The 21,823-nt window shown below is 42.7% G+C and overlaps 2 protein-coding genes across 3 annotated transcripts in view; one reads left to right on the top strand and one right to left on the bottom strand.

The window, feature by feature from the left end:
• ctnna2 (catenin (cadherin-associated protein), alpha 2) overlaps window positions 1–21,823 on the top strand; it is a 238,571-nt gene that overhangs the window by 113,194 nt on the left and 103,554 nt on the right. The window lies entirely within an intron of this gene.
• lrrtm1 (leucine rich repeat transmembrane neuronal 1) lies at window positions 9,024–12,395 on the bottom strand. Its single transcript, XM_086120865.1, has one exon. It carries the CDS (start codon window positions 11,254–11,256, stop codon window positions 9,679–9,681), a length of 1,578 nt encoding a protein of 525 aa, XP_085976991.1. The 5' UTR covers window positions 11,257–12,395; the 3' UTR covers window positions 9,024–9,678.

Here is a 21,823-nt window from a genome sequence, read left to right as displayed (position 1 = left end):
CGTGTTCCTTCTTTCTGATGTTCCCATCACTTGGGACCGCTACATCCACTACAACCTCTTTCGTCTGCCCTTTATCTATGATCACGATATCTGGTTGGTTCGCCATTACCATCTTGTCAGTCTGGATCTGGAGGTCCCACAGGATCTTCGCTCTGTCATTCTCCACCACCTTCGGAGGTGTTTCCCATTTTGACCTTGGGGTTTCCAGTCCATACTCCGCACAGATGTTTCGGTAGACTATGCCAGCCACCTGGTTATGGCGTTCCATGTAGGCTTTCCCTGCCAGCATCTTACACCCTGCAGTTATGTGTTGGATCGTCTCAGGTGCCTCTTTGCACAACCTACACCTTGGGTCTTGTCTGGTGTGGTATATCTGGGCCTCAATGGGTCTGGTGCTCAGGGCCTGCTCCTGAGCAGCCAGGATGAGTGCCTCTGTGCTGTCCTTCAGGCCAGCCCTCTCTAGCCACTGATAGGACTTCTTGAGATCGGCCACTTCAGTTATGGTCCGGTGGTACATCCCGTATAGGGGCTTGTCCTCCCATGATGGTCCCTCTTCCAGCGCCTCATCTTCTGTTCCCCATTGTCTGAGACATTCTCTGAGTACGTCATCCGTTGGAGCCTTCTCCTTGATGTATTCGTGGAACTTGAATGTTTCATCCTGGACAGTGGCTCTTACACTCACTAGTCCCCGGCCTCCTTCCTTTCGGCTTGCGTACAGTCTCAGGGTGCTGGATTTGGGATGGAACCCTCCATGCATGGTTAGGAGCTTTCGGGTCTTAATGTCCGTGGTCTGAATCTCTTCCTTTGGCCACCTTATTATTCCTGCAGGGTATCTGATCACTGGCAGGGCATAGCTGTTTATTGCCCGGGTCTTATTCTTGCCATTGAGCTGGCTTCTTAGGACTTGCCTCACTCGCTGGAGGTATTTGGCCGTAGCCGCTTTCCTTGTTGCCAGTTCCAGGTTGCCATTGGCTTGTGGTATACCGAGGTACTTGTAGCTGTCCTCAATGTCTGCTATTGTTCCTTCAGGGAGTGAGAGCCCTTCAGTGCGGACTACCTTTCCTCTCTTAGTCACCATCCGACTACATTTCTTAAGCCCGAATGACATCCCGATGTCGCTGCCGTAGATCCCGGTTGTGTGGATCAGGGAGTCTATGTCCCTTTCGCTCTTAGCATACAGCTTTATGTCATCCATGTAGAGGAGGTGACTGATCGTAGCTCCATTTCTGAGGCGGTATCCATAGCCTGTCTTGGTGATTACTTGGCTTAGGGGGTTCAGTCCTATGCAGAACAGCAGTGGGGAAGTGCATCACCTTGGTATATGGCACATTTGATGAACACTTGGGTAAGTGGCTTGCCATTGGCTTCAAGTGTGGTTTTCCACATCCTCATCGAGTTCGCAACGAAGGCTCTTAGGGTCCTGTTCACCTTATACAACTCCAAGCATTCAGTGATCCATGTATGTGGCATCGAGTCATAGGCTTTCTTGTAATCAATCCAGGCTGTGCACAGGTTGGTACGTCGGGACCTGCAGTCTTGTGCGACTGTTCTGTCAACCAGGAGCTGATGTTTGGCTCCTCTGGTATCTCTACCAATGCCCTTCTGTGCTTCGCTGGAAGAGGGACCATCATGGGTGGACAAGCCCCTACACGGGATGTACCACCGGACCATAACTGAAGTGGCCGATCTCAAGAAGTCCTATCAGTGGCTAGAGAGGGCTGGCCTGAAGGACAGCACAGGGGCACTCATCCTGGCTGCTCAGGAGCAGGCCCTGAGCACCAGAGCCATTGAGGCCCAGATATACCACACCAGACAAGACCCAAGGTGTAGGTTGTGCAAAGAGGCACCTGAGACGATCCAACACATAACTGCAGGGTGTAAGATGCTGGCAGGGAAAGCCTACATGGAACGCCATAACCAGGTGGCTGGCATAGTCTACCGAAACATCTGTGCGGAGTATGGACTGGAAACCCCAAGGTCAAAATGGGAAACACCTCCGAAGGTGGTGGAGAATGACAGAGCGAAGATCCTGTGGGACTTCCAGATCCAGACTGACAAGATGGTAATGGCGAACCAACCAGATATCGTGATCATAGATAAAGGGCAGAGGAAAGCCGTTGTAGTGGATGTAGCGGTCGCAAGTGATGGGAACATCAGAAAGAAGGAACACAAGAAACTCGAGAAATACCAAGGGCTCAGAGAGGAGATGGAGAGAGCCTGGAAGGTAAAGGTGACAGTCGTGCCTGTGGTGGTCGGAGCACTCGGGGCAGTGACCCCCAAACTAGATGAGTGGTTGCAACAGATCCCGGGAACAACATCGGACATCTCAGTCCAGAAATGTGCAGTGCTGGGAACAGCAAGGATACTGCGCAGAACCCTCAAGCTTCCTGGCCTCTGGTAGAGGACCCGAGCTGAATGAGGGACGGACACCACCCGAGGGGGGGTGAGACGAGGAATTTTATTATACACACACACACACACACACACACACACACACACACACACACACACACACACACACACACACACCGGAATATAAATTGCCCGACAAAATGGTTTTGTAGACTTCATAAATCATTCCGCTGCTAGCATCATGAGTTACATCCTCAAGAAAGACAAGTGAGCGCGTGACAGAACCAGCCATGAAAGTCCAAGCCATGGCAATACCCCCATCAAGATTCACCAATGAGCATGTGTGTGTGTGTGTGTTTGCAATAAGATATTGTTTTCTTGGGTTTAGTGTAGAATTGTTTCGTGCATACTTTCTGTGTCTATTAGTCTCACTGAGCTCCCATCTTCCAACCCACAAACCTTTACCTTTGCTTTCATGCGACCCAGCCACCTGCAAGTCATACAACCATTGTTAGGAAGAGCCTTACCTGAATTGTGCTGGCTGTTTCAAAACAGCTGTGTGATGTGTATCTGTTTTCATTTCCTTCAAGATGATTTTCTTACAGTTCCTGCCACTGTATGGTTCCCTGCATGTGTGATTATACCCTCGCTCTACTGCAGGAGGAGGTTCGATGGTTCAGATACTGTATTGTATTTATGTGCACACAATACGTGTACAGTATGGATGAACTCATTTCCTCTGCACTTCAACCTGTCGGGTTTGCTTTGGTTTCACTCTTATTTTCAGTGCTGCACCTGTTTGTTCTCATATTTGCATGTATCGGATGATTTTTTTTTTCATTCAATGATATGTTTTGGTAGATGATAAATGTTTTGTTTGATTCCATCAATGCATCAACGGTAGAATACTGTATTAATAGTAAGCATTTTCTCTCATTCTCTCTCTCTCTCTCTCTTTACATTCATTCTGGATCACTGTCTCATCAATGACAGGTAAGTGCATCTTTTGCATCTATTTTATTTTCATGTTACTCAACTGCTACATAAACACCCCAGTGTGAATCCTGACCAAAAAGCACTGATTCTGCACGTATTGCACCCAGGATGCATTTCAGTGCAGTTTTTTTGTCTTTGTTTTGTTTTGTTTTTAAATTTAAGTAAACACAGTTTCCATGCAATTGACACTCGGAGAATGGAGCAGTCCCGTTTATGCAGCCAATCTCATTTGCTGCTCGAGATGCCAATCTGCTCTCAGACTGGGAGGAGAGAGGCAGCAGGGAGTGGGGAGAAAAGCATTTATTCACCCTGACACTGATCAGATAAACAGGAAATGATAAATGCTGTCTCTTTTTATTTCCTTTAACCTGTGTTAACTTTTTGCTCAAAACGGAGGCCCTACAGTTTTGCTCTGCTGCCTTTGAAATATATAATCAAAGCATCTCTGCGATTCGGTTTGTATGAGGCGATGTGGTTGCAAATAGGGCTGCATGATGCAGTTGTCATGGTGATTCATTTAGCAAAATGGTGATTCAGAAGGGCTGATAGCTGCCTTGTGGGCAAAGGCTTTTGAGAGTATTTTTATTATGTGTTAAAGTGTTGTAAAATGAGGACTTATGCATTTATAATACGTTGACTATTGAATGTTCATTTGAAAAAGATGCCTCTATAGCTTTTTAAAAGGTTGTGCATTTGCCCACCATGGCAATTACCCTGCTGTGTCGATTCTTGCTGACTAAATAAATAAGTAAATAGTGATGATTTCTTCTTAGCCTGACACAACACAAAAGTAGGACATTTCATATAAACATTTAAATACTTTCATATAAACATTTAAATACATGTAAATCTCCTCCCAATACAAGCTGATGATACTATTCCCTTCAATTCTTATAATGGCAACACAAGAAAGACACGAGAAAGTGGGAATTCTTAGGTGTGGGGCTTTTGTTTATTTTTACATTTTGACAAAAGTTCCATATAAGTTAATTAATCATGAATGAGCATGCGCTCAAATGTGCTAGAAATCACCATGATTCTTGGTAAGCTCAGGGATATAAATATTTTCCAAAATGTGGAAAAACAACGAAAGTTGTGAATTAACACCTCTTTAAAAAAAAAAACAACAACAGAAAATCTGGCCAACATATTAATAATTTGGGGCATATAAACAACAAAAAAAACCCCACTCATGCTTAAATTAGCAGCGGGGCAACTATGAATACAACTTATCAAAACAAGTTAGATTTGTATGTACGGATGATAACAATTGGAAAAAAAAAATCCTCAGTTCAGTCCTGGGTAAAGCTTTTTAGTTCAGCCTCGGTAATACTCTGAATATTAGGAACTGACCCACATGTGCTAATAGACTGGTTAAATGGAGTCCCAGATGTAGCCCCAGCTGTTGCCACGTATTATCTGACTGACTGACCCTGGTGTTTTATTTTAAGTCTGTGCCAAAGCATTAGCAAAAATGGACGTAGACTTAGTAAATCGAAAACAAAACACCTCATATATAATAATGACCACGATGATGATGATGATGATAATAACAATAACAATGACCATTAATTTGCAGTGCTATTAGCTTCGTCTTAGTCAGTGTAATGAGTATTCAGGTTCCAAGCTTGCCCCCACAGCCACAGGTCTACCTACTGTGCCATATGTTGGTTAGAAAAATGATTCCTCTGCCATTATTATTTATTCAGTGGAAGCAATAATGCATGTAAATGAGGTGGTCGCTGTAGACTGCCCGCAGAATTAGCCAAAGTAATGAATGTCATTTGAAGTGCCCTCTTGGACCTGTGTCCGTTTCGATAAATATCCTGACAGTTTGGTCCTTGGATACGCGGGGTGGGGGCGGGGGGGGGGGGTCTTGTATGAGAAATGCAATACGCACAGATGTGGATACTACTGAAAATAACACGATCCCATCAATGTTTGAAATGTAGTTTTCCTGTGGTTACTTCTTTGAATGAATCCATAGCATGCAAACAAATGGCTCTCCTTGACTTTTCATGTCGTAATATCATGGTGAAAAAGGTGACATTCATCGGGGATTGTGCAATGAGAAAACTGGTCCGACAAGGGTTTTAGGTTTGAAGACAGTGGCGTTCATTATTCGTGTGGCGATCCTGATTATAACCCACCTGTTATAAAAGAAGCAGTGCAAAGCCGCCAACGCATTGCCATTCGTCATCACCATCTCCTTGCAGCCTGCTGCAGTACATGCCACCCGTGATTTAGCTCTGCATCTAGTTATGAGGGGGTGTTAAATGTTTATTATGCAGCACAGCCCTCGCCCCCAATGACACGGCAGAATGTTGCTCAATCAATACCTCTCACAGGAAGCTAGGTTAATTTGTTTTTTCAAGGATTTGGTTTTTGTGTCAAGGTGCTTGCTGCAAGCCATTTTTTTGAAAGGTCTGTCTATGGAGTGATGTTTTGTCATAAGCGCACACGCTATGGCACAAAGCCGTTGTCCTTCCAGCTCGTTAAACACTCATGACTGGTCGGAGGTTCTAGCTGTCAAAATATGAGATGCAAGTCTGTGTTTAGAGGCTGGTTGAAGTGCTGGCTGGACCAACAATTCCGGCAGCTACTCGGTATTTCAAGCCCCATTGTGGATATTTTTCTGAGCAGTTTAAAATGTCTTTCAATTAAAATGATTGTGGGGGTGCATTATGTTGAAAGAGTTGATACTTATGGTACTATGGTGACTCTTATTTTGCTCTTTTTAGACCTGCAGACCAAATACTGTAGTTCTGAGACCACGTTGTTTCATGCTGTCATGCTTCATTTTCAGCACAACTCATGGGCAAATTTACATGCTTAGACAGACTTAACTGCATCTATTTCAGCTTGTAACTATTTGTATTGTTTACGGTCCTTGAAATGTAATGATTGACCTTTTTACCTAATGTTCACATTCAACAGAATGTTCCTCTTTGTGCGCTTCACCACGTTTCATGTTTGGATTGCTGTGACCTTTACTCTTTGTATCAGTGGTTGCATACCATTGTAAATGGCCAACATTATTGACCTACATCACACTATGTCTTGATCTATTTTGCATCTGAGTGCATATTGCGTGTGCACGTGCTCGGTTGTGCACACGAAGAGCTAAAAATGGGCATGTATTGTATGTCATGCAGCTGGCAAGCAGCTGGGCTCATAACACCGAATGGTGAAAAAAAAGCAGAATGTGTCATGTCAGACAGTCAAATCAGAACACCATGTTATGGCGGGGCGACAGCTGCTCGTCTTTCGAACCAAACGGTTGCAGTATGAGTCCCTTTGTGGCAAATTGCAACTAGGTGTTGGTGTGATAGATACCCTTAAGCAAGTCACCAACCCTTTCCTGAAACGAAGTCCCACATTCACTTGCCCCGAGTGTCAATAGAATGCAACATTGTGAGGTTTAAAAAGTCACACATTACAAGACAATCAATTGTTTTACAATCCTCCAGTGTCTTGACTACATTATATTACATATAATGTTGGGTATTGCATTTAAAATCCGACTCTGTTGATGTTCATTTAGTATCATTAATCTAGTTTGCCAATAGGTATTCCTCCTCTGAGAAAGTTCACTCCAGGCTTGGTTCAGACAGAGATATGATCTATTGTTGGTTAAATGCGTTGTTGTGCCCCCCCCCCCCCCCGCCGTTGTTGTGTCCCCCCCCCCCCCACCCCCCACCCCTTTATTTGCAGTTACGATTGTCAGAGAGAAAGAGTGCGAGACAGGGCAAAAGGGAAGGAGAAGGTAAAGGTGAGCAGGAATGTAGAGAAGTTAAAAGTGGTTGAATGTCCGCCCTTTGCGCTCCAAGCTTTTAAAATATTCAGTTCTTCTCAATGACCTTCCGTTCTTGTCGCTTATTTAAGAAAAAAAAAAGTGAACAGAAATCAATGGTGGTGCCTATATTGGCCTGAATGCCAGACACCATCCAATATTCAAATGAATGAAACTTCACACTGTTAAGCTTCATCTGTTGCATGTCGAACAGACTGTGACATGCCTTGAAGGACAGCTAAGGACAAAATTACTTGACAGAAATGATAATGAGAGAATAATTTGAATCTAGTTCTTCATCCTTGTACCCCATTCTGCATGCAGCGCTTTGCATTTGCAGGGTATCAGCTTATGATTAACAGCCGTGTTGAGTCTTCAAATGGATCAAATAAGAACAGGATCATAAATCTCACATGGCAACTAATAACCATTATTCCCCCGTCTCCCTCTCCCAATGCATGTTCACTGATGAATTACGTCAAAGTTGAATAGTTCACCCCCTCAACATTAGTTGGGATTGATGTTGGTTGAAAACTTGGAATGGTTTATGAAGTATTAGATATGCTGATTCAAAATATGTTTTCCTTCAGTCATATCTACAGAGGCATGACCATGTACCTTCATACAAAGCAAATGGACATCGTGTTTGAAAGTAGACTTCCTTTTAGTTGCAAATCATTGTGTGCATCTTGAAATATTTGTAATTTCACCATTTTACTGAAGGACAAGCGTAACAGCCAACCTTCAAATAATGTACAGTATATAAAAAAATTTCGTGAAACCCGGCAAAATATTACAAACGTTTCAAGCATGTGGATTGTTGTTTTTATCCCCATTGGCCCTGTTTATCCAAAACGTCACCTTTTTTTGTCTTGAGTGAATTCTGAGAAACTCGTTGTTTCGTTGTTTGTTGGTTGGTTTGTTTTATTCCTGCTGAATAACACTTTGTAAACATATTCTTAATTGATATAAAATAACACAAAATGATGCTGCATTTTTTTTCCTCCACAAAATTCATTGCAAAGTCATTATGATTCCGCTGCCGTGGGAGCTGAGAGTCAGAATCTAGTGTAGAAAAGGCATCGACACTCTGAATATATGCACACTAGAGAGCAGTCTGTTCCCTCTTTCTGCAGCCATTGCGATCCTCCATCTCCGTCTTACAGTCGCCACCTCCTCCCACAAAATACAGCAGCTTGTGTCAAAAAACAGAGGAAACACAACATCTGTACACGACACAAAAAAAGTATATATATACTGTATATACTGTACCTACTGTATATATGTATATACACATCAAAATGTGTACAACAAACATTTTATATGAAAACACAGATTCTTTTATGTTCAAGTCCCCCTGGTGGATTATTCAATTTTAGTGATTCAAATATGCATTTTGATTCTAAATAAGTCTGCGTTAGATGTTAGTCGCCCTCTCTCTGCTTGATTCAGTGACACCACCGGTAAAAGCCCCCCAAAAAATAAGAAGCAATGAGTGACAGATTTTATATGTTTGACATTTTGCTTGTTTTACTTTGATGGTACACAGATAATATCACATAAATGTGTGCCAACTGATCAAAATGTAATCACCTGATCAAGTTATTTTAAAGCAAAAGACAGTCAAACGCCACTGCTCGTGAACCAACACAGTGAATCATAAAGCAACACACATGTGACTTAAAAATAGACTGAGTCAAATGTAGATCACAGACATTACATTTCAGATGAAAATATCTCTCTGCCCTTTACATATCTAGTTGGTGAGCTAGTTTTGCAGTTTTTTTTTTTTTTGGTCAAAGGATTGCAGAGGTATGACTCGCCAAGCGCAGTTGTCATCCATCCTGTCTCGTAAGTGTCTCACATACAAATGATTTCACTGTGAATAGCAAGTCATTTATTTGAACTTTTTTTTTTTGCATTTACAAAAGAAATATCTTGTTCAGTTTTATCCACAGTTGCACTTCTTTTAACATTTTTACACAGTTGTCTCTTTACATTTTTAATCCAACTTAAATATGTTTTTTATGTGTTAAATCCTTGTCAAATATTGTTTGCCATAATACAAATGTTTTTATTTCATACGTGTGTGTGTGTGTGTGTGTGTGTGGTGTGTGTGTGTGTGTGTGTGTGTGTGTGTGCGTGTGTGTGTGTGTGTGCGTGCGCGTGTGTGTGCGTGTGTCCACAGCTGAACTGCATGTCCTGTAGTAGAAAGACACATTAAAGCTAAAATATCCATCAGTCATGGGAAAAACAAAAAAGTGTGCACAGCTTCTAATGTATTCCTCTCAGTGTTGCTATAATATGGACAGTTCCCAAAGTCAGAAGCCCATTTTGCCTTGGAGCCTCAAATCAGTAAAGAAACAGCAGGAAATCCACAGCAAAATGATGGGCTGCATGAAGCAAACTCATTCCATATCACAGTGAGAAGCTGCGTAAAATTTGGCCAAAATATACATCGAATCCTTCTGTTCCAGTGTGTCCCAAAAAAACATAGCCGATCGTCAATGAGGGTGGCAACGTATGGTCAACCCGGGTCACACCTCACATTCCCGAGAAGGCTGCTGTTGGCAAGTACAGGAGCCGTATTCGTTTATGATAACCAAAGCTCCCTCAATATGGTTGGGCTTATAGTCAACGTAGTACTCCGGTGTGGAAATTGTAGCCATCTGCTGCATGTTTTGCTTCTGCTTCTGTTTACGACGCTGACTGCTGAAGCACTGCCTCAGTTGCCTTATTCCGGCTGGAAAGCACTTCCACGACACGTACAACATGAGCACAATGATGAGGAAGGAAAAGATGAGTGCCATCGTGCCAGTCACAACCTTGTGGATCTGCATGGTACTCTCCAGGTCGTCATGTCCCACTGTGACGGTGAAAGAACTGGTGACCACTGCACCGTCCTCACCATCATAAGGGTTGGCGGTAAATGGGCCAAGGAGCACGGAGCCTCCTTGGACCAGGTCCCTTGTGGAGGCGTACAGCCCCGCTGAGGTAACTTCCAGTGGGGGATCTTCGCAGAGCTGAAACGCGTAGACAGCATCCAAGACATCCTCACCTTGTGCCGTGTCTGGGCTTGAACACAGCAGTGAATTGTCACGTTGGCCTCGAAAGGCACTCAGCCACGAGGCCAAGGCACAAACATTGCGGCTGCACTCCCAGTCGTTCCCTCCCAGGGTAATGCTGCTCAGGGAGGACCACGAGTCCAAGATGCGCTGATCCACGGAAGTCAGCCGATTGGAGTCGAGCATCAATACCTTGAGGTTGGGTGCACTCTCAAAAACATGTGGCTCAATGTATTCGATTTCATTGGCAGATAAGTCAATCTTATCCAAGAAATGCCATGTCCATTCCAGGGTGTTGACAACAATAGTTGCGCGGTTATTGTGCATATATAGGGTACGCAAAGAGATCAGGCGAGGGAAATGGGCGAGGTTGACTTTCACCAGCTCGTTGTGCTCAAGATGCAACTCTGTCAACTTGAAGAGTCCAGCGAAGGAGTTCCGTGCCAGACTCTGCAGTTGGTTGTATCCCAAGTCGAGAAACTGCATGCTCCGGCAGTCTTGAAAAATCCGCACTGGCACAAATTTGAGAGTGTTGTAGCGCAAATGCAGATTGGTGAGCTTTCTAAGGCCATGAAACAAGTCGGGCTCGAGGGCCTGCAGCCTGTTGTACGAGACGTCCAAGATGCGCAAGTTTGGAAGGGGCCTAAAGGTACCATTTGGCAGACTCTCAATTCGGTTGCTGCTCAGGTCTAATTCCTTGACTCGTCTTAGCTTGTCAAATGCCGCCTCCTCCACAATGTCAATGTTGTTGTGGTCAAGGTAGAGCCAGGTGAGCTGTAACAGGCCAGCCAGTTGGCCTTCACGCAGCTCAGTCAAGTTGTTCTCTCTCATGGACAAGCCCATGGCGCTGCTCAGATTTTGGGGAATGTCTGTGAGGTTCAAGCCCTCGCAGTACAGCAGCTTGCTGTCGCAGCGACACAGCCTCGGACAAACCCCCTCCACCATGGGAACCAGTCTTAAAAAAATGCTCAATGAACACAGGATCAACCCAGGGGGCTTCTTCACCGGCCACTTTAAATACAGTCCAATTAAAAGGAAATCCATCAGCATAAATATCCAGGGATTTGACCAAGCAAATGTCCATTCACTCTGGATATTGTTTGTCCACCTATCACATCATATGTCGCGCATCATATTTGACTTTTTTTTTTCGTTTGCTTTCCCCCTCCCCCTGCCCTCTTGTATGTATTTTAGCTTAACACAGGATTTGGTTTTTTTTTCATTCAGTCCGCTAAGAAAATCCTTGTCCGAAATGCAAAAGATAAAGTCTCTTCGTTTATGGTATAGATCAAACGGTGGGTGGAGAGGAGAGATGAAAAAAATATGTCCTCATGGATTGATCTTATCTGAAAAGATTCCTACTCACCCCTATCCAAGAGCTGACAATCTCCATTCAGCGTCTCGCTTTGTGCCCCGACACTAATTATGTGTGGATCTAAAAAGGACCCCACTGTGATACAAATTCACCATCACCCCCTCCCCGCTCTCCTTTCAGTGGACACCAGATCCTTGGCAGGCTTACAATGTCTTAGTTCTCCTCAAGTGAAAGAGACAGAAAGAGAAGGAATCCAAGTGGGGAGATGGTAGAAAGCGCAAGTTCCCCAGTCTGCGTGCCTCAGCTCAGTCTCCTCAGCTTCTCTGCAGTCCTCTGCTGCAATGATCATGAGGAGAAGAGTACATTGTTTGAAATAGCTTTTTTTTTCTTTTCTCCTCCCCGACTTGCTTAAGTTTCAGCAGGTCTGCAAGGATATTTATTATCGCCCATCTCTGGAAGCAATCGTTAACTTGTACGGTTTAAATCCGTCCCAGCGGTTAATCATGCTTTCAGTGGTCGATGCTGGTGAGAAAAATAAATAATCAAATCAAATAAAGAGGTGAAATCAGTTCACGGTATTCTTATGTGACAATATTCCATGTCAGTTGTTCATCTTGATTCCAAAAAAAAAAAAAAAAAATCGCATCAGTGCCTCTTGCATTCCTCGCGGCACGCAGGTTTCACTCTCTCTCGTGTTCTCCGAGTGATTTTTCAGCCGACTGGAAGAGGGTGCTGAAGGTTAGTGCTGGTAGGCAAGCAGGGGCGGTAAATATGGAAGGCAAAGGAGCGCGCAATCCCTCGCAGCAGACCGGTACACTGACAGTGCATGCAGAAACACAGACTGTTCACTGAGTGTCGTAAGCCACTCACAATTCGGAGGGCTCTCTCTCTCTCTCTCTCTCTCTCTCTCCCCCCCCGCTTTGATTGCTCACTCACTTGGTCATGCTATTCCCCTCCTCCTCTTCCTCCACCTCTCCCTTCTTAACTCCTTACATTCTCTTGCTGCATTTTCTTTTCTCTGCCCAAGGAATTTACATATTCCAAATGGGCTGCGTTTAAACCAAGCACTAAGTAATGCATCTCTCTCTCTCTCTCTCTCTCTCTCTCTCTCTCTCTCTCTCTCTCTTCCCCCCTAACCCCCATCGGGCCAATTAATATCTGCCTTCTTTGACCTCACCGTGAGAGAACAGCTGTATGAGTTCACAGTTGTGAAGTAATATTCATACAGTGAATGGAATCTAAACCTTTTTTTTTGTTGTTTTGCGCATCCAGTGGCAAACCATTTCTTTGTGTAATTGAATGAATAAGATGAAAAAGAATCTAGCCCCCCCCAAAAAAAAAAAAAAAAACAACACATGCATGAGATGGTTAGCATAATCCATCTCCTAATAACTTCATAATGTCTAGATGCTTTTTCTCTGGACATCTTTGATTGGAAACATTCGTTGGCTTGTTGTGATTCATTGATGAAATAGGCGATGATCTATTGCAAGCATTTCCATTGCTGATGTCAGTATGCGTTTTGCCCATGACCTATTGTGCTCACTGAGTTCGTTATACTTAGAGATGCCATGACATGTCTGACTTTAGTCATTTATCAGAGTCATAATTTCAAATAAATGTGACTCAACAAAGTTTTTTGTCTTGTCTGTCTTTCTATATACACACAAGAAATTTCATCAAGTATATTTTACTTTGAAAAGACAACAAGAAAAAACTGCATCTATGATTCGAAGCCCATTATTGAAATAATTTATTGAATCAGTTTGACTGTGTGAGCCCAACAAAACAATGTGGATGATGACTAATTGCCCCATCCATTTCTGAGATAATGTCGATGGGCTGCTGGGAAAGGATTGTGGTGGAGATATTTATACAAGTGTGACTGTCAGTGATGTTGGAAGATATGATTCTGTATACACAAGGGACCACAACCTCGAGCAGATTGAGGTTTCTATCGATGGACAAAGGGCTGACTTGAGTTGGATTATTCACTGTAGTGAATTGACTGTAACTGTGGATGAGAGTACAATAGATCCATCTGTTCATTTTCTGTAGCACTTGTCAGGGTTAAACTGAAGCCTATCCCAGGCTGGATTTGAAACCCTGACTTCAGAACTTCACGGCTGATGTACCGCTCGGTCACAGTGTTGTGTTGTGCTCAACCAACTAGTATTACAGTGGTTAAGATTGCAGGTATGGCAATATAATTTGTTCTAAAGAGAGGATTTGACAGGAGGAAGATTCCCAAGGTACACTGATGTTTTTGTGATGATTTGCGATGCACATTTTGCCTCTGCACGCATCATCAATGTTCCAGAACAGAGAAGTCTCGTAGATCCATCTTCATAGTTTAGAGACATTGATAGTGGGTTCACGTGCAGCTGCCTAAAGACATATTGGGACAATAAACTGAACAACGAGACATTTTTTCCATTAAAGAATGACTAGTTTGTACCGCAATGCATACGAGGTGATATTTATATGCACTGCATTATTAAAAAAAAGCAGAGACTAATTTTCAGCAGAAAGTTCACAGAGAGTTCACCCAGCTAAATACTCATTGGCCCCTCTCCCTTGGATGTGTGCATGAACAGTGAGTCACACTGAGATTTGATGGGCGTCTGAATTGCTTCGAGCTTCAGTATGTCCAAAGCAAGGTGAGCCCCTGGAGACAAAAGAGCAGACAGTGATTTAGCCATGTCACAGCAAAGAGGAGTCACACTCTCAGTGTCAAACATCCTTTTTTAAACTAAAACAAGAGTGGGCTTCTACACCTGCCAGTATTTCTATCCAAGTTGTTGTGTGCAAGGATTTTTCTGAGAATAGTACGTGCCCGTAAGTAATACTATACAATTTTAGGTACAGTGGTATCAAACATACCGTGAGGTATTCGTAACCCAGCTTGACTTACAATTTGTTCAATTGCAATTGAAGAAGAATGTGTGTTTCAGGTGACACCATCATTACAGCCCGTCGCAAACACCCAAAAAAGGCTATCAAAAAGCAAAATGCACACGGTGCCCACTTTGATGTAGTTTATGAGGTCTTGTGACGTCATGGTAAGATACTGCTGACATATCCGATGACACAAGATGACATTTCAGTTTTTGAAGTGTGTGTAACATATAAGGGGTCCCACTCTATTCAGTAGACTTCAAAGCTTGGTTTTCGTTTTGTGTCAATTTTCTGGCTTCCCAGATGACCAAACACATAACATAGCCTCTGATTTTTCTTATTCTGCCAAACACTTGTGTTGTGTTATCCTGTTCAACATTGAACTAAAAATTCACCTGGAAACCAGCAAGCCAAGTTTTTGAATGCCACCGTCCAAAGCAGCATCGTCCCTTTATTCAAAAGCATGACGACTGAAGCAGAAGCATCCGTCGATCTATGACTCACTCTTGTTGAAGTGATGACAAGCCGAACTGAGTCTGTGATCTAAGCTTGAAATTCTTGAAAATTTTGACTTATGCATCTGAATAATTAGGAATCCTTGTGTGAGGCAAGTCCCCAAGCCTTGGATTGTGAATAGGATGGAGGCAGATGAATACATAGTTCAAGGATGTCTTATGTTTCATCTTTAGTACGCTAAGCCCTTCATCTTGAAAGTTTCAAATGTCTCCGGAGTTCAACAAGAATATCCATCTTTTAATTGAATACCCAACAAAATGTGATCATCAAAGTGAAAAAAAACCCCAATGCATTTGGAATTGATAGTGCTACTTTAATAATCACAACAACGTAGTGGACACAAAACAGTGTTACACATGACTTTACACACACACACACACACACACACACACGCACACACACACACACAGACACACACACGCACATACACACACACACCTCCTCACCGACCTGGGCAGTCTCTTCTTCAAGCATATGTGCTCTACCAGAGGCCAGTTTAAGGGTTCTGTGCTGCTTCTTAACTGTTCCCAGGATTGCCTTCTCCTCCATGGAGATGTCGGATGTTTTTCGTGGTATCTGCTGGAGCCATCCACCCAGTTGAGGGTTTACTGCCCCCAGTGCCGAGATCACTACTGGCATCACTGTTGCCTTGACCCTCCACATTTTCTGAATGGTCGGAGTGAGTCAGTACACTCTCTGAGCGTAATTCTGAACGCACCCAAGATACTTTACTCCACTGTATTTATAGAGCACTTTATAACAGCCACCGCTGTATACAAAGTGCTGTACAAAGAGCAACAATAAGTCATACAACAACAAACGATAAAACAATAAATGAATAACAAAGACAGTAAAAAGCACAAAAACAGTCAAACTAAAATCAAGTCTCATGCTGATTCAAAAGCCAAAGATTATTATTATTATTATTTTTTAGATGATTAGTTTTCAGATGATTTTTAAGTCCTTACTTTGTTCTCAGGTAGCTTGAGATGCTGTACCTCTTCACAAGAGTATTGAAAAAAATACCGGTAACCAAGTCAAGTCAAGTCAAGTCAACAGTATTTATAGAGCACTTTCAAACAGCCATCGCTGCATACAAAGTGCTGTACATGGAGCAATTTAACATGCACAATAAACAGTAAGACAAATCGGTAATAAAGGCGGTAGAAAGCACCAAACAGTAAAACCAAGAACAAATCTAAGTCATGCTGAGTCGAATGCCAAAGAATACAAGTGAGTTTTGAGGAGGGTTTTGAAGATGGGCAGCGAGGAGGCTTGCCGAATGTTTAGTGGGAGGTCATTCCAGAGAGAGGGACCAGCAACAGAAAAGGCTCGATCCCCTCTGAGCCTCAGTTTAGTTCTTGGTACTTCTAATAAAGTCTGGTCCACAGACCTGAGGCGCCGGGCAGGTGTGTAGGGGCGGATGAGCTCAGAGAGGTAAGGTGGCGCGAGATTATTCAGAGATTTGAAAACAAATAAGAGGATCTTGAAAATAACTCTAAAATGAATGGGGAGCCAGTGAAGGGATGCCAGAGTAGGAGTTATGTGCTCCCTCTTACGAGTACCAGTCAAGGAAATACTGTTTAAAAATATGAAGATGAAGTTTAAAATACGGTATTTGTTCCACGAAATATGGCTGAGCTCAATTGGGTCGACATTTTGGCTGCTGAATATCTGAGCCACTCTGTTCGAATTTTCACTTTAGGTGACGGTCGTGGTGGTAAACTTTGTTTGGGTAACACAGAACTGTTGCCTTCTTCTGTGTTACAAGGTATTGTCAAGAAAACAAAAACAAAACATCTAAACATATCAGGGATGGCAACTGAGGAGGGGGTTTTCTCATGTTGTTTTTGTTTTGTTTTGTTTTTTTTAAACAAAAATGTCATCATGATGCACTGCTCCTTATTGTGGTTGTCTTCTTGACCTAACGTGTTGGTAAATCAAATGCTGTTTCACTGCTATGATTTTCATACTATTCTGACTTGCTTCCTCGCAATGACCGAGTTGGAAATCTCCCCCAAAAAGTCCAAGGTTCATACTTGACATTTCACAGCTGTAGGAATTAAGCTGCATCTGAATGGATTGCAAAATATGTACACGTCACATTCCAAATAAATGCCAGATCAAAAATGGTACACGACACTATGCTAAAAGCAAATATGCAAATTGTTCTGTGCTTATTATTTTGTAAATGTACATGAATAAAACATGAAGCTTTTCACTTGAGCACCCCAAAAATGTAACACTTATCTTTCAATTACATCGACAAATTCTTCTCTCAATGGGAAAAGAAACCCCTCCAGTGGAATTGAGCTTGCGCCAAAAGCACTAGATAAAATAACTTTTATCAGCTCATTGGTAGAGCATTGTAATCTGGACTTTTAAAGATTCAAGCATGTTTGTGTGCCTTCATGGGTTTTTATTCAGACAGTATATTTCATTTTGTTGAAGCTACATAATTTATGAAATCAATCTACAGCATCAGTAAAAGCATTTACGTACATTTACAGGGCATGCCGGTAAACGCAGTAGTTTTTATCAGATTTATGTTTTTTGACCACATATATACAGTAATGGAAATGAATATAGACTTTATGTGTACAAGGAGTTTTTTTTAAAACATAGTTTAATCCCATGAACCGTCATAATCAACATTTTGTTCATGTGAATACTGTATCTAAGCGGTGATAGTGTACAGATGATAGTTACTCCTCAGAAATCTTGCTACTTTCACACTTACAACACTATTAATTTTTAAACAATTATAAAAAGTTGTTAAACATATCCCTTTTAACATTGACAAGTAACGGCAATTAGGCACATGTAGTGATGTTGGATGTGATGTGAAACTCTCATTTTATATATATATATATTTTTTCATGTTCGCATGTTCTCTTAAATGAGACATTATGGAAAATTTACTTTTTAATTGTTCGCAGACTTGAGTCTCTGCAATACCTGCCCACCCATCAAGTGTGAAATTACGAAAAAGAAAATTATGTTAAAATGATATTTGTGTGTGTGTGTGCGTGTGTGTGTGTGTGTGTGTGTGTGTGTGTGTGTGTGTGTGTGTGTGTGTGTGTGTGTGTGTGTGTGTGTGTGTGTGTGTGTGTGTGTGTGTGTGTGTGTGTGTGTGTGTGTGTGTGTGGAAGGCCCAATAGCAAAGACGGAGACAGATTGTCAGAAAGAGTGATTCTTTTATTGGTCGTGGTAGCAGTAGTCCAAATCAATGGAATCCAATTGGTTGCAGGGGACAGGGCTGGCAGCCAAAAAGCAGGGCACAAATCAGGTCAGGAATGCAGGGAACAAGGCAAAGTTAGAACCATAAAACCACTTGGTGGAAACACAAGAAAAATGACTGGATGCACAAATTTGTGATGGTGTGTGCTGATCTGGCAACGAGGAGGAGACCGTGACCAACTTAAGTACTGCATTGGTGTGGTGAAGATCATTTGCACTTGGCCCTAGCAGCACTCATCTCCCCAATCCCACAAGATCACCCCCCCCCACACACACACACACACAAAAAAGGGTGAGGCTCAAGGTGCACACCCTCGAGACCAAACAGTACTCCAACACCCCCTCCCATGAGTGCCACAAGGCACAAGCAGAAAGAATGCTCTTGTGTCCACGTCCATGAAGGGCAACGACAAGCGTTGACTGACGATGTGAGGGCACTGAGAGGGGTCGCATTGCTATTGTAGTTTCTGATGAACCTCCAGTAGAAATTTGTGAAGCCAAGAAAGGGCAGCAACTGCCTACGGGAGTAGGGCTTGAGCCACTTGAGCTGGGTCCATTTGAATCTCCCCTTTGTCAATGACATATTCCAGAAAGGTGGTTTTGGGGACATGGCACTCGCACTTCCCTGGCTTCACACAAAACGTGTTCTCAAGAAGCTTCTGAAGAACTTGCCACACAAGATGCTCCTGTTGGGACTGGGAAATAATAGATAATATAATAGAAAATATCAGGATGTCTTCCAGATACACGTACCAGGTATTCATAGTCGCCACGGTGAGTATTGGAGGCCGTCTTCCATTCGTACCCATCTTAAACATGGGCTTGGTGGTAAGCCTGACCCAGGTCCACTTTGGTAAATATGGTGGTACCATGGAGTGTGGTGATGGCAGAGTCAATGAGAGGCATCAGGTACCTGTTCCTGACAGTGAGGCTGTGAAGTCCTCTGTCGTCTACACCTGGATGCAGGCTCTTGTCTTTCTTGTCCACAGAACAGAACCCTGCCCCTACAGATGAAGTCGAGGGTCAAATGATTCCAGGAGCCAATTACTCTGAGATGTATTTCTCCATTACCACTCGTTCCTGCTGCGAAATGTTGAACAGCCGACCACTGGAGAGGTGAATGGCACAATCGTATGGTCTGTGCGAAGGCAAGGACGTGGCATATTTACTTAAAAATGGGAGCAAGGTCATGATAACAGGCAGGAATAAGAGATAGATCTACTGTAGTTGTTCAGGCAGTTGGGCAGTACTGGCAAGCCTCCTGATTATTTATATCAATGTGTTATAGAATGCTTCTGTTCGGCAACGCTGCAGCGTTATTCCACCATGCACAAATTTGTGTTTGCTTTTGATAAGCAGCACAACTCTGCAGAGTTGGCACACATCCCTGAGCTCCACTTCGAGTCATAATGAAATGAAAGCCCCCCCCCCCCCTTGCAGTAGCTTTTGTATATGATACAGGACCCCCATCTCCATGCATGTCTCTTTAATAGGGGCTCGAAAACGGTAAAAGTTTGCTGTAATAAGTGTCATGAAAAAGCACAGCACGCCTCGAATTGATAATCCAGCTGGAGTCGTTTGTTAACATATATTTACATACATGTCACAATGTTCAGATAACAAGATCCTTGTCCAGATCATGGATTTTTTTTCCTATGTGGCAGTGGATAATCATGCGGTCTGAAGAGGAGAGAAAAACAGTTGTTATCACATCCTGAAGCCACTAGGATTCAAAACGGCATTCCTTGATTAAATAGCAGACTGCTGTCTCTGGCAACAGACAATGGAAGGTAAATCCTCTGACAAGAGAACAAAATCCACAAGCTGTCCTTGCGCTAGTGGATGTTCGTCTTCTCTTTTGCTGAGTGTTTCACCATTTGACGTATTCCCTCACAGTGTGAGGCCCTTCCGAATCATAAATAACCCATTTCAGTTGCAGTACATGCAACAGTGTTGTAGTAAATTGTTAGAAGTCAGGGTTTGTGGTCGGATACGATGAGACAGATTTGTTCAATATGAGGAACACTTTAATGAACATAGTGTGAACCATACTCCACCCTGCTTCTCACAGCAAATCTAATGATACATCTTGCAATAGTTTCATCATCTTAACTTTAAAAAAGAGGGATTCACTGCCTGAAAAATAGTACTTGTTTCTTATGATTTCTTATCTTGTAAGAGAAAAGAATAAAATTAAACAAATGTTAAACATGTTTGATATTATATATCAATTATTATATATATACTGTATACCACAGCATATCTAGACCTACTAAATTATATAGGTAATGGAAAATTAGCTGCAGCAGGCATTTCATTGAATAGGCTAAGAGCTGCTAAGTACAGTACAGTATGTTCACTTGTGTAATACACAAATAAATAAGTGATTGAGCAGGCAAATCCAGCCTTTGTCAGTCTGTGATCGTATCAGTGTTCATATTTATTTCGTTTGACCGTTAAATAATTCAAATGTAGACTGATCCAGGTGTCTTTCTGAAGGCTCAACATATGCAGTTTCATAATAGTTTGGTAAATGGCACCCAATAGTTTCAAGGGCATAATCTGCATATTTTTTTCCGGAAAATAAGGAAGCTCACAATGACCATTTATCGGACTGCATTTGTAAGTAGTAACGCTCAGATATCCATATTTTCATTGGCAATTTAAAGTAGAAGTCAAGGAAATGCAAGAGAAAGAAGAAATAGTCACGGCAACTAATGTGTGACATTTCACTAGTTTAGCATGCGGCTTCTGCTCCTAATGAAGATTCTACCTTTGTCTACAATGTGACGCAAGATTCTAGTGAAGGGAAGCCGTTTTAAACGAAAAAGAAAAAGAAAAAACATTCCATAAATAGAAGCAAAAGTTTCAAATCCAAGCAGAACTGGTTCACTGCTATCAACATGAATAGTGGTCAATTCAGAAATACTCTCAGGGCATTGCTTCACTCAAACCGTTCGGACCCTTCGAGTGATGTGCAAATGTGCTGTTCGCGTATTCAGAGTGGCCCAACAAAGGAGTACCAGAGCACGCTGTAGGCACTTTGACTGCGCAAACAGTGCATGACACCGGGTGTGTTTAGAAATTACTGTCGAAGGGAGTACACTGCCTCTCCAAATCCACACACTCTCAGAGTCATGTTAAGGCATTCAGAGTGATTTTCTGAATCAACCCTCAGGAACAGGCATCAAGTAGTAGTCCTAGTAATAGTAAATTAGTTTTGTGCTTTGAATCCGCCTCACCACATGGCCATTGCATGTTTTGTAAGCGCATACTTGATGCCATTTTTTATTTATTTTTTGGTGGGTGGACTGACAAAGGCGAGATAAAAGGATGACATCCGCCATAGTAATTCCATCGCTTGTGCAGAATCAGAATGTGAGGAATGCGTACCTTGTATCATTAGAGTAAGAGAATTGCGTGTTCCCGTGTTCCCCAAACAATGTCTGTCTCTGTGGTGACCACCGTTTACTCTATGTGCTAGAGCAGGGGTGCCCAAAACTTTTTTGACCGAAGATCTACTTTTTGATCAACCAACCTTCCGCAATCGACCCGTTACCGCGCACGCGCACGCACATACACACGCATACCATGATGAGCAACAGCCTGGCGCGGAGGCATGCGACTCACTTTTGCGGCCTGTTACGC

Source organism: Hippocampus guttulatus, chromosome 9, assembly GCF_054856545.1.
Source record: "Hippocampus guttulatus isolate MCC_2025c chromosome 9, RoL_Hgut_1.0, whole genome shotgun sequence".
NCBI lineage: Eukaryota > Metazoa > Chordata > Actinopteri > Syngnathiformes > Syngnathidae > Hippocampus > Hippocampus guttulatus.
Note: the sequence above shows the minus strand (reverse complement) of the source record. Positions and strands in the feature narration are given on the sequence as shown.

Bases quoted from the DNA above. Each gene is read 5' to 3' on its own strand.
- lrrtm1 (XM_086120865.1), bottom strand. From the start codon at position 11,256: ATGCTGATGGATTTCCTTTTAATTGGACTGTATTTAAAGTGGCCGGTG.